Below are 18,351 nucleotides of genomic sequence, written 5' to 3'. Positions count from 1 at the left end.
TGGTCTGTGCCAGCAGGTGGGGGAGCAGCTCCATTATCTAGCCCAGGTGTCTCGAAGCGGGCATAGAAGTGGTTGAGCTCCTCTGCTAAGGAGGCATTGATGTTTGTCGGTGGGTTGCGGCTTCCCCTGTAGTTCGTGATCTGTTGTATGCCTTGCCACACTTGTGTTGGGTCTCTGTTGGTGAAGTGGCCCTCAATCTTCTCCCTGTACATGGCTTTGGCCTGCTTGATGCCTTTTTTCAGGTTGTGCCTGGCTATGCTGTAACGTGCTCTGTCACCTGATTTGAAAGCTGCGTTGCGCTCCCTCAGAAGAGCCTGTACCTCCCCAGTCATCCAGGGTTTCCTGTTAGGGGGAATCCTGCTGCGGTTGATGGTGGTGATATTTTCAATGCAGGTCCTGATGTAACAGAGGACAGCGAAGGCATACTCATTTACATCCTGACTAAAAAACAAGGTCCAGTTTGTTCTTTCAAAGCAGTCCTGGAGCTGTAGAGATGCATCTTCAGGCCACTTCCTAAACGTTTTAATGGTAGCTTCTTGTTTTTTAATGATGGGGCGATATGCGGGAATCAGGGATAGTGACAGGTGATCAGACTGGCCCAGGTGTGCGAGGGGTGAGGCCCTGTATCCCTTTTTAATATTTGAATACACACAGTCCAGAATATTTTTTCCTCGAGTTGCGCACTTTACGTGTTGATCAAAGCAAGGCAGCACCGTATTAGGCAGCACTAGTATTTCAAATACAAGTAATTGAAATTTCAAATACAAGTAATTGAAATACTGCCCATCTCTGCCCAGAGCCCATTGTGTTCTAAATCCAGTCCTGCGCGTGAGAAAGGACATAACAGGGCGAGAGTTGGCAACCTTGTTTTTTGTGTGAAAATAAAATTACACCAAACCATGATAATGGTCAACAGTGGCAACAGTGTATTGGCAACAGTGTATTGTACATTCATGCCAATAAAGCCATTTGAATTGGTCAACCAGAATCTGAATCAGAAATTCCCTGTCTAAATTTCGTAGGGCTTGTTTGCTTATTGTTTCTACGGGGACTGTAGGCATGGTAACGCAATAACAAAACAGTTCATTTCGTTTGTAGACGTGTAACGTAGCAAGGTTTTCTATTTATTAAAACCTTCTGTAAGCCTACCATTACCGACTTTACAGTTTGAAGGTTTTCAATCCATGACGATGGCCTTCGCCTTTCAAGTCATACTTGTTTGATACAGCTAACTGTTTACACTTTTCCATCTATTGCGGTTTTTCATTTGCCTAATCACCAGAACAAGCATGGTAAGTCATGATAGGGCAGATATGTTTGCTTATCAACTACTTAGCTTACATTTAAACATCCAAGAATGGTGTTTTGCATAATGTATTACTTATTCAATGTTGATATTGTTATTGATTAGCCTCGGAGTTTGTTGTCATCATCGGCGCGGCTCTCTGGGAGCAGCTCACATTCTCGCCGCTATCGCACCCGTGCTCTGAAGTCCAATGTTGACGAGACGCTCTTCGGTGTTCCCAAACCCAAGGTCTAGTTCATCACAACATGGTTGCAGTTGTCAGCTACTGTGGACTATTACAGTATTATAAAGTGACACTCACAGCCATGGTGTAGCCTACTAACAAGTGCTGCGGTAAAGTTGATTCAGTAAAAATCCGTAGATTCTGGGCCTGCTTTTATAATACTGAGTAACATGGCCACAAGTACTTAAGACAATCGAGGTACTATTATATATAAAAAATTTCTCACATTTAATGAAATTGAATTAAATAGCACTTATCATCCAATCCTCACAAATGAGTGCAAAGCAACATTTTCAATGATCATTTCTCCAGTCTAAAAACGGCCAAATGGCCGAAAAGAAATGGCTTACTCCAGAACCAAGTATGTTGTTGCTGTTATAGTAAAAGCATAGGCCTATATTGTATAATAAGTAGGCATATATGGCATATATCTAATAAAGTTTTTTCTTGACTTCATGAAGGGCTCTTTCAAGGACAATACAGATGCCAGGGCTCAGAGTGCTCCATCGGAAAAACCACCCAAAGTACAGACTGTCCGCATCATCACAAAGGACTTAATACGTGACCTGAAGCAAGTGTCCCCCTTCCATTTACCTTTTTCGTTTTTTCGTCATTCAGACAGTATAAATATGGCTCAGTCACATGAACCAAATGTGCTTTCCCATGCCCAACCCTTCAGCAAAATGTGTTCTCTCTCTCTCTCTCTCTCTCTCTCTCTTTGCTCTTGCTCTTTCTCAATCTCTATCTCTCCCTGTCTGTCTGTCTGTTTGTCTTTTTTCCTTGTTTTATATTTAGTTAGTAACTTTGTTTTGTACTTACCATGCAAAGATTCACAACCAAAACTGAGCCGGGAGAAATAAACCAGTGGAGCCGGGTCATAACTTGCTTTCTCCTGACCAAAAAACTTTAATCTTTGTTCAGAATCCCAACCAAAGACCCATCTGGCCTGTCAATCATCCTTTGCCCATCTGAGATGAAGCGTATCACAGCAAAGTCACGAGTAGCCACGAAGGAAGGCAAAGAGGCCATCTTAGATTTTCAGCGCAAGGAGAAGGAGGCAGCCGTGGTGAGAATTTTGGTGTTAGAAGGCCCCTCTAACCACAGTCTGTGTAATGTATGAGTTCATCTGTTGGGGCTAGATACTCTAGTTTAGCTGATTTCGTTTCAGCGCAGTTCAGTTTGACATGGATCAGGTTTGTGGGCCTACAGCTGATACTTATTTAGTTCTGATTAAGTTTGGTTTATTTTACTGTATTAAATACAGTAGTTACCATTGTTAATATCATTTAATTAGTATACTTAATCTAAACTTGTTTGGCAATACTGTACTGTATTGTAAGCGATTCATTTGGGGCTTCATTTCTTTGATTTTATCAAATGCATTTTGCATAATTGCGTCTCTGGGCTTCCTTTCAGGATGCGGCCGAGGAAAGGAAAGCGCGAATGCGGCAGGCCGATCTGTCACGGCAGAAGAACCAGACGCTGAGCGACCTGGAGGTGGAGGCCCGAGACCGTGCCCAGTACCTGCTGGAGAGAGCCAATGCCATGAGGATGGAGCAGGAGGACGAGGTCAAGAAGCTCAACGAGGTACAGCATGTGCCACACTTGCCTTACTGCACAGCCGCCCTCAGCTGGCAGATGCTGCACTTTTCCGGGATAAAAACGTCAACAGTGGATTGCAATTGTGAGAGGAATTGTGCTGGGGTGGCAATTAGTGAATGCCTGTGGTATAACTGTCAAACACATCAAAATCGAATGTGACCATGATGAAGCCTAATTGAATCATTTCCCTTCTTCCTGTCTCATGTGGTTTAACGGATTCAGATTGTGGAGCCTTCCTCTTGAAGGAAACATAAAACAACTTCCCTTTTTAGAGGTCAGAAGGACATGAGAAAAATAGAATCCGGCAACATAACATTACAGGAAATGACACATGTACAACCCACCCACCAACCTACACACATTGTTGCAGAAGAGAGCATTCACACAGATTTCATAGACCAAAGGAATCTTTAATAGTTTTTCTCTTTGATGTCATAGCATGTAGTTTATTCATTGCTATCAAGATATAAAGATCATTTTTAAGTAATGTAACAAAAATGCTTCTGAAAGGAATTCCTGCCTTTAACTTCTATCCTAACAGAGAAAAGGATATATGTAGATCAGAGAGGGGGAAATCCGCCTAACCCCTGGCAAATCTCACGCTTGTCTTCCGTTTGAAGGAAGGGTTATTTCAGGGCTAGGTTAAAAATATGAGGAAGAGTGGACATGACTCTCATGAAAAACTGAATTGAAACTGAACCGAATGAATTCAAACATTATGCTGCCAAATTAGTTTTGATGGTTGATGCCATTTTCAGCAAATTATTTGCAGTCAAAATGCCAATATCAATGTGTTCAACACTACACACGTTGCCATAATTGTTAATTTCATGGAATATATTTTCTTCTTCAAAAAGGGTATGCCAATGCAAAGTTAACATAAACACAAACCAAAAGACTATATCACATTATTGTCTATAATTATAAGCTACATGGTGACAATACTGATTTACTGGAGTAGAGCTTCAGTGTTTTGAAAGAAAAAAAGTAAAACACTCATGCATGTGTACAATATATACCCCCCTTTCTGTTCTTAAAAAGGTTCAGAATTTGTCCTTTTTGAGAGGTGTCTGTGATCATATCTGTGTGTCTGAGTGTTTGTGTGTGTGTGTGTGTGTGTGTGTGTGTGTGTGTGTGTGTGTGTGTGTGTGTGTGTGTGTGTGTGTGTGTGTGTGTGTGTGTGTGTGTGTGTGTGTGTGTGTGTGTGTGTGTGTGTGTGCCGATGTATAGCTGATCCTGGGGGCACAGTGCCACGCGGTCCGTGACACCCAGATCCAGGAGAAGCAGCAGATCCTGTCTGAGCTCCAGGAGGAGGAGCAGAGGCTGGACGCCATGATGGAGGTGGACCGCGTCCGGGCGCTGGAGACTCAGGAGAAGATCGATCAGCTGCGCAAACAGCAGAGGATCCAGTAAGAGGATATACACACACTGAGAGACTCACAGTATGCACACACAGGACGTGCACACACACACACACACACACAAACACACAGATACACAGTATATGCGCGCGCACACACACACACACACATAAGGAAACACAGACACACACAAATATACACGTTGGATGCAGACACTAATGGGCGCAAACACCTGTTTGTGTGTAGGCATTAATGCAAAAATGTTGTCTCTGTATGTGTGTGTGTGTGTGTTTGTGTGTGTTTGTCTGTGTGTGGCCTTAGGGGCAAGATGTGTATTCTAAACCAGATTGAGGAACGTGTGGAAGAGCAATTGCTAAAGGATGAGCTGCGGGAGCAGGAGGGGCAGCAGATGCTGGAGAACCTGGAGAGAATGCAGATGGAGGAGCTGGAGGTGCTACTCACGGCCACACTCCCATACAGCCCCTTACCTAGCCATATATGTCACACAGTGACACACACACACACACACACACACACCCATCACCATCAAATAACATTGAGAGTGAAGACATAAGCTCAACTTTTCACCCTATCAAAACTGGAAATGCCTGTTTACCCCCATTTGACCCCCCTTTCTCTCATTGCCTTAGAAGTTTATCACATAATTTTCCCATCATTGTACTTACTATAACTTTCCTGAGCACGAGCTCTTGCATTCCTCACCACAAACGCCCTCCGACACCCCCCCCCCCCTGTAGGCCCTGGAGAGGAAGAGAGAAGATCAGTGGCGTCTTCAGGAGGAGATCAAGCGCATCAACGAGGACAGCCTGCTGGCCAAGGAGTCCAAGAGGGAGGAGGAGAGGCTGGCCGACCTCAGGGCCATGGAGTACACCCGCCAGAAGATGGTAAGCAGCATCACCAACAAAAATACATCAGGGACTTAGGGAAAGGAAATGCATAGTCAGAAAACCAGATGTGTTTTTATGCACTTGGAGAGTTTTCAGAGTGTTTCTTTCAAGCATATGATTGGGTGGAATGGATTTTCTCTGCCACTGCTGCCACTTTTGACAATGTAGGTGCAATAGAAACAGGATTGTAACAGAGCCAATGACCAGCAACACCCAAATAGAGAAAGGAAGTGACCTGAGCAAGCTCCATGTCAGACTATAGCACGTTTCATGGGCCCCTATGTGCTGTTGAAAACACAGTGAAGTCTCTGAATTTGTGAAATGAAGAGTTTTACTACAGATGACTTCTATAGTGACTATCTACTCATTGTAATAACCATATGAGTAGCTATGTTGTCTCACAAGGTGAACATATAAACAGTACACCGTAGGAATTGCTTCATTAAACAGTCATTTTGCATACTGTTTTGCTTGTTTTTTTACTGTGTAGGTTAGGCAATAATAAAACCGTGTCAGAGGCTTTACTAACCCATAACTCTTCATCGGCTGTTTTTGTAGGTCCCATGTGCAGAAAGTGGGAATTCACATTCTGATGCAATACCCTGTAACTGTTGATACATTGCCCGTGAGATAGCTGGAAAATGACCAAATGTGATAATGTTTCTAATGTTATATGATAAATATCTTTCAGGTTTCATGCAAAGCTTTATCCATCCTAGAAGAATGGAGTATTTTCTTACATAGTTGTGTCTTGGCCTCATAACTGAACTCTCTCTGACCTAGCTCTGCATCCCCCATCCCCTTTGCAGAAACGGGCGGCCGAGTACGAGGCAGAGCAGAGACGCATCAAGAGGGAAAAGGAGAAGGAGGTGGCCCGACTCCGGGCACTGCAGGAGAGAGACAGGGACTACAAAGCCGAACAGGTGAGAGTCCAGCATCTGACCCTGTGGGCTGTTAGCCTGGCCTCTTTCTCTTGCTCTCTGTGTGAGGAAGCTTTCAGGAGTAAGGGACGTTTTTGTGAATGAGGTGATTGGGATGTGTCGAGGTTCCTGTTCATCATTTAGTTGTACCTAGGGTGGTTCCTGTACCTTCACCAGTTGTTCCTATGATAGCATAGTTCCTGTTCTTATATTGGCTGTTTCTGAATTGGTTTCTGAAGCTCAACTGACAGAGCAAGATACTAAAAAAAGATCACTGTTGCGGCCCAGGCTCATACAGACCAGAACATACAGAAGTTTGAACAACAGAGTATAGTAATTTCCAAAGAAATATTTGTGTCTACGGGATACTAGTCTACTGGTTGTTGATGCATAGATGGATAAATGTCGTTAATTACAGGTGAGGTTGGAGTATGAATGTAACGAGAATATAATGTGTGTGTGCTAGTGAATGAGTGTTTGAGAGCGCGGAATAGTGTGTGTCGGCATGTCTCTGTTAAGGAAAGAGATCTTCTGGCTTTCATAGCCCACTCCCTTTCTAGGTGAAGATAATTAACAATTAACCACCCTGCAGTAATTACATGACCACTTTACTAACAGCAGGGGGCGCAGAGGGTTGTCACATCACACATAATGAGAAATTATGTGACTTATTAATGCGTTTATGCAACATAATTGTCTATATGCTTCACAATAAAGGTAAATATTAGTGTCAATCGATTGAAAATATTTAACTAATTAATCACAGTTTGCTGTGATTCATCGCGATTTGTTACGACCTGGCTCGTGAGCCGCAACATAAATTGGACACAGACCACAGAGTACACAAAACAAATTGGGGTTTATTTTAATAGCACAAAAATGGGGGATAAAATAGTGAATGCCAAGCACCAAAAAACCCATATTGTGCACCAGTATCAAACGCATGGTGAGCCAATACAGCTTGGCTTTTATGTACACCTTCTCAGGTGTGGACAATCAAGCAAATTATGCCAATTTACCACCCAAAGGCTGTTGCACTGCCACTGCAAAGCCATCGGGGGTGCAGAGGGGCAAAACAATCTCACTTTTAAGACTGAAGATTGTGATAATGGATATTTAAATGTAAAACCACAGAATGAATGTAGAATCAACAGGAAGGAAGCATATTTAAATTCAAATACTATTGTTAAATAGCATCTTTTTCACTCTGAACAGAGATTCTCCTCTGGGAGCTACATATTTGTGAATTCAGCTAAGCTCTGTGTTACGTGTATTGATGCATTGCAGCAGAGAATGTAAATTTAAAGCTAAAAAAAGAGTACATTTCTGACCAAATGTTTTGTGTTATCCTACCAAATTGAGTTGAACTGAGGTCGAAGATCACCTATGGAGTGTTAGACAGAGCACCATGAAGCATGTTCGTTGCCGTGGGTGACTGTGCCGTGGTTGTGCCCTGTGGCAGGATGAGACCCGGGCCAGGCGGAACCAGGAGGCGGCGGAGCGCGAGTGGCGGAAGAAGGAGAAGGAGCAGATCCAGAAGAAGATGGAGGAAGAGGAGAGGCTGAGGGCAGCTCGTCTGAAGCAGGTCACGTACAAAGAGCACCTACTCTCCATCGAGGCCGGCCGCGAGAGGGCTGAGTTCGAGAGGGTGCTAAGGTTGGTGCATACACCACACACACATTCAGATTGGAATTCAAACAGCTTCATGCATTACCAGGGGCGTAGCACCAGATTCTGGGCCCTATGCACAGTAGGTTCATAGGCCCCCCCCCCCCAAAAAAAAGAGTGCCACGCCCCCTCCCCCCTGACGGTGAAACTTTGCAAATTGAAGGTAGTTAGGAAATGGCTTCCCTTCCTTGTCTTTTGCTGTAATTTTATTTGTTTTTATGTTGCTTGCCAGTCTGTGAACAATTGTGTCTCTCTCTTCATTAGTTAATTTCTCTGTCCATAGTGCTGGATCTTCTGGCATACACTCCCTGGCGCTGCTCTGACTACTTTCTGACCTCTCTTCATCCCTTTCACTTTTCTCAGAATCTTCTCTGCTATCACTTCCTTCACTTGTGTCATCCTCTACCACATTTTCTCCATCTTCCTGGACAGAACCCTCTACAAGCATGAAGCATCTGATAGATATTACTGTAACAGGCAATTCCAATGTAGCCTAATTTGTGTGACTGAACATGTTTAAAGGTAGAGTATGGGATGTTTTCCTGGAACACTTTTTACTATATTGCTTAAAATCCCCTTCACACCCTGATTGCAACAAAAAAAAGTCACCTTTGGATGGAACAGCCTGTGTTGCTATTTGCTAAACACATTAAGCCTACAGTATAAATAGCTAAAATTATGTACTTTAATTTTAAACTGCTCACCTTGCCTCAAGACCACAGTGTCAGAGGATGAGGGGTCTGCATCACTAGCTGCTTCTGAAACTGAGGGCCATGTTTCACAAGTTAACTTTGCTAGCCAACTAATTTGACAGCCTAACCTTATGAACTTATTGAGCCTAGACTAGCCCTACTTAATAAGGCTATTAGCCTAATTATGTTATGGCCTAACAAATATTAATTTAGCCAAATGTTCTAATTAGTATAGACCTACTATTGCAATGGTGTGGTAGGCTATGCATAAAAATGAAAGAATACCCGCACACTGTTGCTGCAGCTCCCGTGTATTTTATTGGCACAACGTTTCGACCATTGTTGGTCTTCGTCAGGTGTTCGTCAGGTGTCAGCAGCAACAGTGTGGGTATTCTTTCATTTTTACGGATCTCTTTTTACCCTGCACCTGGATTGGATGTGCGTGCAACACACTCTGCAACGGTGGAAGGCTATGCAAACAAACATGTATTTAGAGTTTACCTCAGATTACAGATAGGGCATGTTATTTCTAATTTTGTGTTATGCCGTTTTTAGCAATGACAATCGCGGTGGTATTGATTCGTTTTATTACCACATCATGAGTTCATTCAATGTAGGGTGTTTGCTTTCACATTCGGGCTCACCTTTCTTAGGAAAGAAGTCTGTTAGTAGTTGCTTTCCCTCGTCTCTTTTTCTCTCTCTTGCCTGCCTTTCTTTTCTTTTCTGAAACCTGGATTTAACGTTCTTGGACATCTTCAATGCGCACCGTTGCCTCAGTCGAATGAACGTTAACATTCGTCAAATGCGCCTATAGGTAAAAAGCACACTGAAGGCGGACTAAACCATTTTGTGCGTGAGCCGGGGGGGTGAGGGTCTCCAGACATTATATGTAGACTGGGACACACAATTCAATCCATCATTCAACCAATGTATTTACCCAAAACATTACAATTATATTAGTTAGCAAGAAAATTTGGACCTTTAAATGATATTAATATTTAAAGGAAAAATTAAATTCCACACTCCTCAAGGACCCTCCCCCACAGAGGGCCCTGGTAACTCAGTCCCCTTTATCCCCCCCCAACGACGCCACTGTGCATTACAACATTGCCAAAGCAGATTGACATAAACTATACAATTGTAATAAGCATAAATAAATCAAATCAAATAAAACAAACAATAAGCAGTAACAGTACAAAGGGCATGGGGAACAAGAGGGGCTATGGAAGGTAGGTAGGTAACATAGGATATAAACATATAAAAAGTGAAGTATTAATTGGTAATCTTTCATTATTAGCCATGTGGGGCAGGGGGTTCACAGAGCTGTGGAGCTCTAGGCAGGCTGTTACATATCTAGCTGCCAGTCTACAGCATTCCTCCCTCTCTCCCAGTGGAGCCGAGAGTCTCTCCAGGTCACTTAGATGAAGGAACTCTGGGAACATTTGTATTATTTATGCACAATAATGGTCTCTCAGACTTTGGTATTGGTTGCAGTGAGTTTAAAAATGCAGCTTTGCCTATACTGCTCACAGTAACACAGAACACAACCTCTCCTCTCTGGGTAGCCAGGTCTGTCTGTGCCAGCCTACTTCTACTGCCAGGTTGGGCTCACTCAGTCTGTATTTAGTCAGCATTCTCCTCAGTTTTGTATCAGACATTGTAGCTGGGGCGGACTGGCCATTGGGGATACCAGGGAAACCCCGGTAGGCAGACAGGGTTGGGTCCAATACCGGCCCATCTCCATCACTAACCGGCCCGGCCCTCCTTCTGACACCGCCGGCCGATTATATTCAATGCTTTACAGAACACGTTAAATGTACTCTAATACCTAAAGTCAGTAATAATCTGTGACTGAGATTTATACTTCTCCTCGCGATCTGTATTCACACTCATGGTTTCCATCTTCTTAACTCATCTAATCTCTTCCGTCAGTCTAACTTTGTTTTAGGTACTAAATGTCAATCACTCTAGCCTACTCAACACTTGCGTCACTCTCTCGCAGACACCTTCAACACCCCTACACACACACAAAATCACACACCCAGCATGCAACACTACTGATTCTACTGTTATTCACACCCCATCGTATGTTCTGTTCTGTTCATTTCTACAATATACTTCATACCAGGGGTGGCTTGTCCATAAGGGCAATTGGGGCGACGCACTGCCGATGGGAAAAGGAGATTTTTTTTTCTGTCAGATTCTACCACTAGACCGTCTGATCTGCCTCTAAATGTCATTGTCGAATCAGCAAACTGTCACTCAGGCAAAAGTCAGGCAAAAGTGGTGCTTCAAATGGCCCCGCTCCTTTTTGGGGCAAAGTGGAAATCACCCCAGATCTCTTATTGACTCTCATGTTAAATCCAATTTTTTCACAAAACAGGGCTCTCAATGCATTCTTTTTGGCTTCCGGGAGGGCTCGGCCTTCCATGCCCTGTAATACGCAATAGGACGTATAAGTGTATAAGAACGTCCTACGGCTTCGGTCAGGGCATATTCTGTCAGGATGGCTAACATTCAGTGCAACAACTCGATTCGCTCTTTAAAAGTCGCCGTACTAATAAAGATAAATTGACAACAACACAATTAGGACTTTCTAGACCAAATGTATCCATTCTACAGGTTTCTACCATAGGCTGAGATACTGGGGGGGACAGGGGGGACGTGTCTTATACTGGAAATGTTTGAGGCTTACTATATTCCGAAAACAAATGTCATGTTTGAGAGACAAATTTTTCACATGTGTTCAGAAAATGGAAGAAAAGATTGATCAGTATGTGACCGAACTGAGGAACCGAAGTAAGACTTGCGAATTTGGAGGGCTAACTGACTTGTGATAAAGGACAGACTCGTGTGCGGGATTCCGGATAATGGTGTATGGGAAAGGCTGGTGAGAGAACAAGATTTGAACCTGGAAAAAGCAATTAGAATGTGTAGAGCTAAGGAACTTTTCAGTGAGAGCTGCAACGTGACTCAGAGGAAGTATATGTGGATGTAGTAACAGAGCGGAATGGAGATAAAAAGAACTGGATACTGACATTAAAAGTGAATGATACACACATCGCAACGAAATTTGAGACTGGAGCTCAAGAAAATATAATTTAAGAGACTGTGTTCAACAAAATTAGACAAAGACCTAAATTGCAGTAAGTAAGTGAATACTCAGGATCAGCAAAACCTGTAAAAGGAAAATGCATGGTTAAAGTCACACACAAGTACAGAAAACATACACTGGCATTCATTGTGGTACCAAAGGATGGACAGACCATATTAGGATTATCTGCTTGTGAGAGACTGAACCTTGTAAAGAGAGTGCTGGTAGTAGACAGTGACTGAGAAATGGATTATTATGAACTCATGAGAGAGTACAGTGACCTGTTCAAGGGCCTAGGATGCCTACCTGGTGAGCACACAATTAGAGTGGCCAAGAACTTGCCGCCAGTAATCAATCCATGTAGGAAAGTGCCATTTGCTCTTCAAAAAAGACTGACAGAGGAGTTGTACAGAATGGAAGGACTAGATGTGATTGAAAATATTGACGAGCAGACTGACTGGGTGAGTTCGCTTGTCATAGTGAATAAAAAGAACGGAAAACCAAGAGTTTGCATGGACCCAAGGAATTTGAACAGAGCAATTAAGAGAGAACATTTCAAACTTCCCATCAGAGAGGAAATTATGTCACAGTTTGCCAGTGCCAAATACTTCATCAAGTTAGATCTGTCTTCCGGATTTTGGCAAATGAAGCTGGACACTGCAAGTTCAAAGCTGTGCACATTCAACAGTCCGTTTGGCCTTAGATATACCTTTTGGTATAGCATCAGCACCCGAGGTGTATCATAAGACAATTCACATGATTTATGAGCATCTGGACGGAGCAGACACATGGATGGACGATATCATTGTATGGGGAAGTAACAAAGCTGAACTTGATGAGAGACTGAGAAAGGTGCTGGAGGCAACAAGAAAAGCAAATCTTAGGTTGAACAAAGAGAAATGCCAGCTTGGGGTGAGTGAACTGACATTTGTTGGAGACATTCTGAGTAACAAAGGCTTTAGACCAGATCCGAGAAAGTTGTCAGCCATTGAGAACATTCCAAGGCCGCAATGTAAGAAGGATGTACAGAGATTTAATAGAATGATAAACTACATGGCAAAGTTAATACCCCACCTTTCAGAACGCATGGCACCCTTTAGACAATTAACAGAAAAGAGAACAGAATGGGAATGGGACCACGAACATGAAAAGTCATGGAGTGACTTAAAGACACAGCTCACATTGGAACCGTGCTGAGGTTCTATGACCCAGCGAAGCCCGTCAAAATCTCGTCTGATGCGTCACAGAGTGGACTTGGAGCTGTCTTGTTGCAAAAATATGAAGATTGGCAACCAGTTGCATACGCATCACGTTCAATGACGGATGCAGAGACGCGCTATCGGAAATAGAAAAAGAGCTGCTGAGCATAACATACGCCTGTGAAAGTTTTCATCAATCTGTGTCAGGAGGACAGGACATATTTGTTGAAACAGACCATGAGCCACTGATAGATAGATAGATAGATAGATAGATAGATAGATAGATAGATAGATAGATAAATACTTTATTAATCCAATGTGGATTGCAATGTTTCAAAAACCACTGAATGACTGCTCACTAAGAATCCAGCAAATGATGATCCGGCTGCAACGCTACTCGTTGACTGTGTTGTACACGCCAGGGAAGCTTATGTACACTGCAGACACATTGTCAAGAGCAGTACATCCCAAAGAGCCAGCGAACGGCATTATGTCAGATGATGTGGAGACTTATGTGGACATTATAACAAGCGCAATGCCTGACTACCCACAATACAAACAAAACCGGCAGGGCGTTGTGTATTAAATGGGTCAGTCTGACAATAACTCCCAGGCCACTTTTTTCCCCTAGTCCGCCCCTGCATTGTTGTGAAGTCGGTTGCCACAGTGTACTAGACACAGTGTCTGTTTAGAGCTACATATGTTTTGATTTTGCACTGGGATTTTGGTTTTCAGTGATCTTTGTATTTTTCTTTTACTTTCATCCTAATTTGGTTGGGTCTAATTTTCTTGAGTCTTGGTTTTTGAGGTAGTGCTCTTTCTAAGCTCTTAGAAAGAGCACTACTCGTGTTTGTATTGTTTGAGTGAATACAGTGAATACGTAGGTCCCAATTGTCTGGAGCCCTTTGCCACAATGAAAGATGTTGTTGATGTGCTTTGTTTACTGCTTATTTACTGTGTGGATATGGAATGGGCCAGGAAAGAATTAAAATGTTCTGAGATTTAATGGTTGCTCAATGCCTCCTGATATTCAGGCAATCTGTTTGGAATGTAGGGTATAAGCAGAGTTTATTAAAGAGGATTCGGCCAGAGGGATGGAGAACACACAAGGAGGACTAACTAGCCAAAAGGGATAACTATCATAAATCTAACAGAAATCATTACTTGACTCAAATATGCAAACAAGAACATAACTAAGTACTCAGCGTCTAACGCTGGAAAACACAGACTGGAGTTAGTTAACAAAAACAAAGATCCTCAGCGTTTAACGCTGGGAAACACAACTATAACTATTAATATTATCAAAGGATGAAACTAAACAAACACACACAGAGTCTAACTCTGGCAAACTAGCGCAATGGTGCAGAACAATGCCTGACGAGAATGTCACTGAACTGAGGTTGTGAGCATGGAACTTGGGGGAACGCGGTTCTGAGAAATTGTTGTTCTTTTGAGGCTGTTATCATTTAAGTGTAAAAGTTTGGCATTTCACTCAGTTTTAAACAACAAACAAATCCTGTAATCGAGGAGCTCTAGGGCATGACTTATCTCTTGGAACTCCTGTAACTCTCACCAACCAACAAACATACTATCTCACCCACCCTTCCCTATGCACTTACACAAACAAACACTTTCAGTTACCACATGTGCATAGAGACATGAATTCGATTTTGAACACATTATTTCCAAACGAGTACGCTAATGCTGCACAATGACAACACAAACTTACAAAAAAGCATGGTCCAGTAAACTGAAAGAATGAATATTATAAATGTGGACTGTTGCCCCTCATATTCCCTTCTCCCCCCACTTTCCTTCCCAGGGTGCAGCTGGAGGCAATCGAGCGCGAGAAGGAGCGTGGGGAGAAGCACCAGCAGCGGGTCCATCGGCATGCAGAGGGCGTACGCCAGCAGGTGCGCGAGCGTGAGATGGATGCCATGGCACAGCGCCGCGAGCTGTTCCAAGAGGGCAACCGGCTGGACGAAGAGGCCCGCCAACGCCGCCAGCGCCTCAACGACATCAAGGACAAGAAACTCAAGGAGCTCAGGTTGGCCTGGAGGCGCTGGTGTCTGTGTGTCTGTGTGTCTGTCTCTGCACATGTGCATCTGTCTGTCTGCCTGTATGCGTGTCTTTGTGAGCATGTGTATGTGAGTGTGTGTTTGTATGTTTGTGTTTTTGTTTGTGTTCAGTTGTATATGCGTGTGTGTACTTGAATAGGACACAGAATTGAGCAATTGGAAAAGTGTACAGACAGATTATAATATCATTATGTGCATAAAGCGCCTTCAGAACATTTTCAGACCCTTTTAAATCGTCCACATTTTGTTGTTTCAGACTAAAAATGGATTAAATTTCTTTTTCTCATCAGTCTTAACACAATACTCCACAATGGAATTGATACGAAACCATGTTCTTGGAATGTTTTGTTTTATTTTATAAAAGACTGAAATATTCAATTTACATAAGAATTCTGACCTTTAGTTATGACCCTTGCAATTGAGCTCTGGTGTATCCTGTGCCCAACTGAATGATTTGGGCATATTTAGGAAAGGCACACGCCTGTATCTCACAGTTGATGGTGAATGTCAGAGTGAAAACCAAGCCATGCGGTTGAGAGACTTGTCTGTGGACTTGTAGGACAGGATTGTGTCAATACACAGATCTGGGGAGGGGTACAAGAACATTTCTGCAGCATTGAAAGTGCCCAAGAGCATAGTAACTGATTTCCTAGATCTGTCAGCCCAGCCAAACTGAGCAGCTGTGGTTAAGGGCATTGGTAAGACAGGCAAGCAAGAACCCAATGGCCATTGTGAAGGAGATCCAGATTTCCTTTGCATAGATTGGAGAATGCTTTAAAAAGATAGCCATTAGTGCAGCACTCCAACCACTGCGACTGTTGTGTGGTTTAGTGAAGGACAACTTTTGGTGTTAGTGAAGGACAACTTTTGGTGTAAGTGAAGGACAACTTGTAGTGTTCCTTACAACAAAGGGAAGGTATTTTGTGCTAATTGTGTGAAAAAGACATTTTGGAAATGAGTGGAATGGAATGGAAATGAGCCCTAGTGACTGTTTACGGCAGAGATAGTGACACACACACACTCTGAATTTTATCTCTGCATTGTACCCATCCAGGTTAGTAATACGCACAGTGATACACACAGTGAAGCACACTTACCCGGAGCAGTGAGCTGCTTTTGAGCGCCCGGGGAGCAGTGATTGGGGTTAGGTGCCTTGCTCAAGGGTACCTATTTTGTACCCTAAATTTTAAGCAATGACCTCCTCTCTAACTTTAACTGTTTTACTGTCTTTGCAGGGCGGCAGGCCTGCCAGAAAAATACTGTAGCGAGGTGGAGCGCAAGATCCATGCCATTCCCACACTTGCACAGTAACACCAGCCAAAGAGGGAAATGAATCATGGAGAGAAACACCCACAAAAGAAAAAAGGAAGCAGTTTATATGTGGTGTCCTATGGCTTATTTTATGCCACTCGACCTTCTCATCACCAGCCTTAATAATTGTTCAAGACTCATAACAATCGGATGTGAGTTTTCTTTGTTCAGATCAGTAAAACTAAAATTTAGAAACAGATACGTTGTTGAACATGGCGAAATCTTTCTTCTTGAATCCTTAATTGTTGTCCCGTCTGCAGGTTTCCTTATTTTGTGTAGGCACTTATTAAAATGGTACATATACTATGCAGTGCTTTTGTACTCATTGGAGCACTCAGGGCACTTTATATTTCACATTCACCAACCATCTGTAAAAGCGTCACAAAAAGGTTCAATAACTGCTTGTTAAAAGCCGCTGGTTCAATGTCAATTGTCCAAACTTAATTTGTATCCTACACTGAGGCTTGAGTTGAGCAGGTTAGTGGGTTAGTGTGGACCTCCATTGTCATCACTAGATGATGGAGGTACACTTTTTCTGAGATGTTTAATTCGTTGTGTGCTATGCTTGGTGCAACCCTGTTACGAATATTCGTTTGAAAAGTTTGAAAAAAGTATATTTTAAAATATTGTTTAATAAATAATTTATCACGAAGTAAAGAAACTCACATTCACATTGAATATACATTTAATTTCAGATACAAAATTCATATAATAATTTAACCAACCAAATAGCTCAAATACTCTATGCATATAATCATTCAAACTATTAAAAGGACAATAGGTTAAGTTATTTTTAATAAAGATGATATAGTAATCGTAACAGGCTAACAGTGTTGAAATTAGTTGAAGGTACTGTATACTTGCACGCTCACACTGCAGTCTTTTTGCCTTTTCTTTTTCCTTGTTTCTATATCCTGCACTTCTCTTGCTCTCTCTGTTTAAAAAAAAAAAAAAACATGTGGGCCTTGACTATACTAAGGGCTTTTCCTATGAGAATATGACTTGGCATAAAAAAAACATCAGTCAGAAGAATGTTTTCCTTTATTTTCGAATTGCTGCCTTCCACCGATTAAAAACAACAATGCATTTGGTTGTTGCAAACGGAAATGATAGATATTTTTATTTGTAAATAGTGCGAGGGAGTGAGATCTGATCCCAAGATCCAGACACATTCTAATGCCAGGTGCTGATGCATTTACAGCTCTAATTTTAGGTTGTGTGTGGGTTGTGTTTGGTTGGCTGGGACGGAAATTGTCTTCCAGTTCGGAAATATCTGAAATTCTTTAGTGTGGTCACAAAAAGGTTATTAGTGGGGTTGAAATTATGTATCATGTATTATGTATCATTGATTCAAGAGCGTTTTCCAGATGCACCCCAGGACAAAAGTGACGTAGAGTGGTGTCAAATCATATAAAAACCAAAAATAAATATAAATGTGCTTTTTTAATGACAGGCCTATTTTGCTGATTGGTGTTTGTAGACGGTTTAGAATGGTAATTGTGGTTATACAGTTTTTTACGATTGGATAAACACTAAAATCAAAAGTATTACACAATTATCAAAACCTTCACTCAAGAACCAAAACAACGGCTCAGATGTGCACCACTATAAGCACATGTCAACATGACACATTTTGCGAAACAATACACACAAGTGATTTGCAAATCACTAAACACACTTGTATATTAGACACAGAAGTATATCAAGATGACACTTCCTTGCAATTCCAATTCAGCACTGACTGTCAAATTACCACACCTATGAGCCTGTCAAATAAACACAGCCATCAAGTGCACAAACACATGATTGCTTAATTGTAGACACACCAAACAAGTTTAAGCACTATAAAAAATGCAGCAGATGAGTTCAACCATCTCGTCTTCAACAATAATTGAAGGAGTCAGAAGAAGAAGAGTGAGGGTGAGAGGGAGAATCCACAGAGGACGAGGCGGAGGAGGCCATGCCAGAGGCCGAGGTGGAGGTAGAGGA

General features: G+C 42.3%; 1 protein-coding gene across 1 annotated transcript; it reads left to right on the top strand.

Moving 5' to 3' along the window:
• Nucleotides 1-559: 559 nt before the first annotated feature.
• On the top strand, nt 560-16,362 carry cfap45 (cilia and flagella associated protein 45; the record flags this gene model as incomplete). Its single annotated transcript, XM_080845011.1, has 12 exons — nt 560-613; nt 1,412-1,534; nt 1,991-2,106; nt 2,451-2,595; nt 2,946-3,116; nt 4,362-4,540; nt 4,814-4,943; nt 5,251-5,397; nt 6,210-6,323; nt 7,783-7,976; nt 14,796-15,020; nt 16,287-16,362. The coding sequence occupies 12 exons, from the start codon at nt 560-562 to the stop codon at nt 16,360-16,362; spliced, it is 1,674 nt and encodes a 557-aa protein (XP_080701137.1).
• Nucleotides 16,363-18,351: the final 1,989 nt, after the last annotated feature.

This window comes from Sprattus sprattus (assembly GCF_963457725.1).
Source record: "Sprattus sprattus genome assembly, chromosome: 9".
Taxonomy (NCBI): Eukaryota; Metazoa; Chordata; class Actinopteri; order Clupeiformes; family Clupeidae; genus Sprattus; species Sprattus sprattus.
The sequence above is the reverse complement of the archived record's forward strand: the minus strand, read 5'-3'. Positions and strand labels throughout refer to the sequence as shown.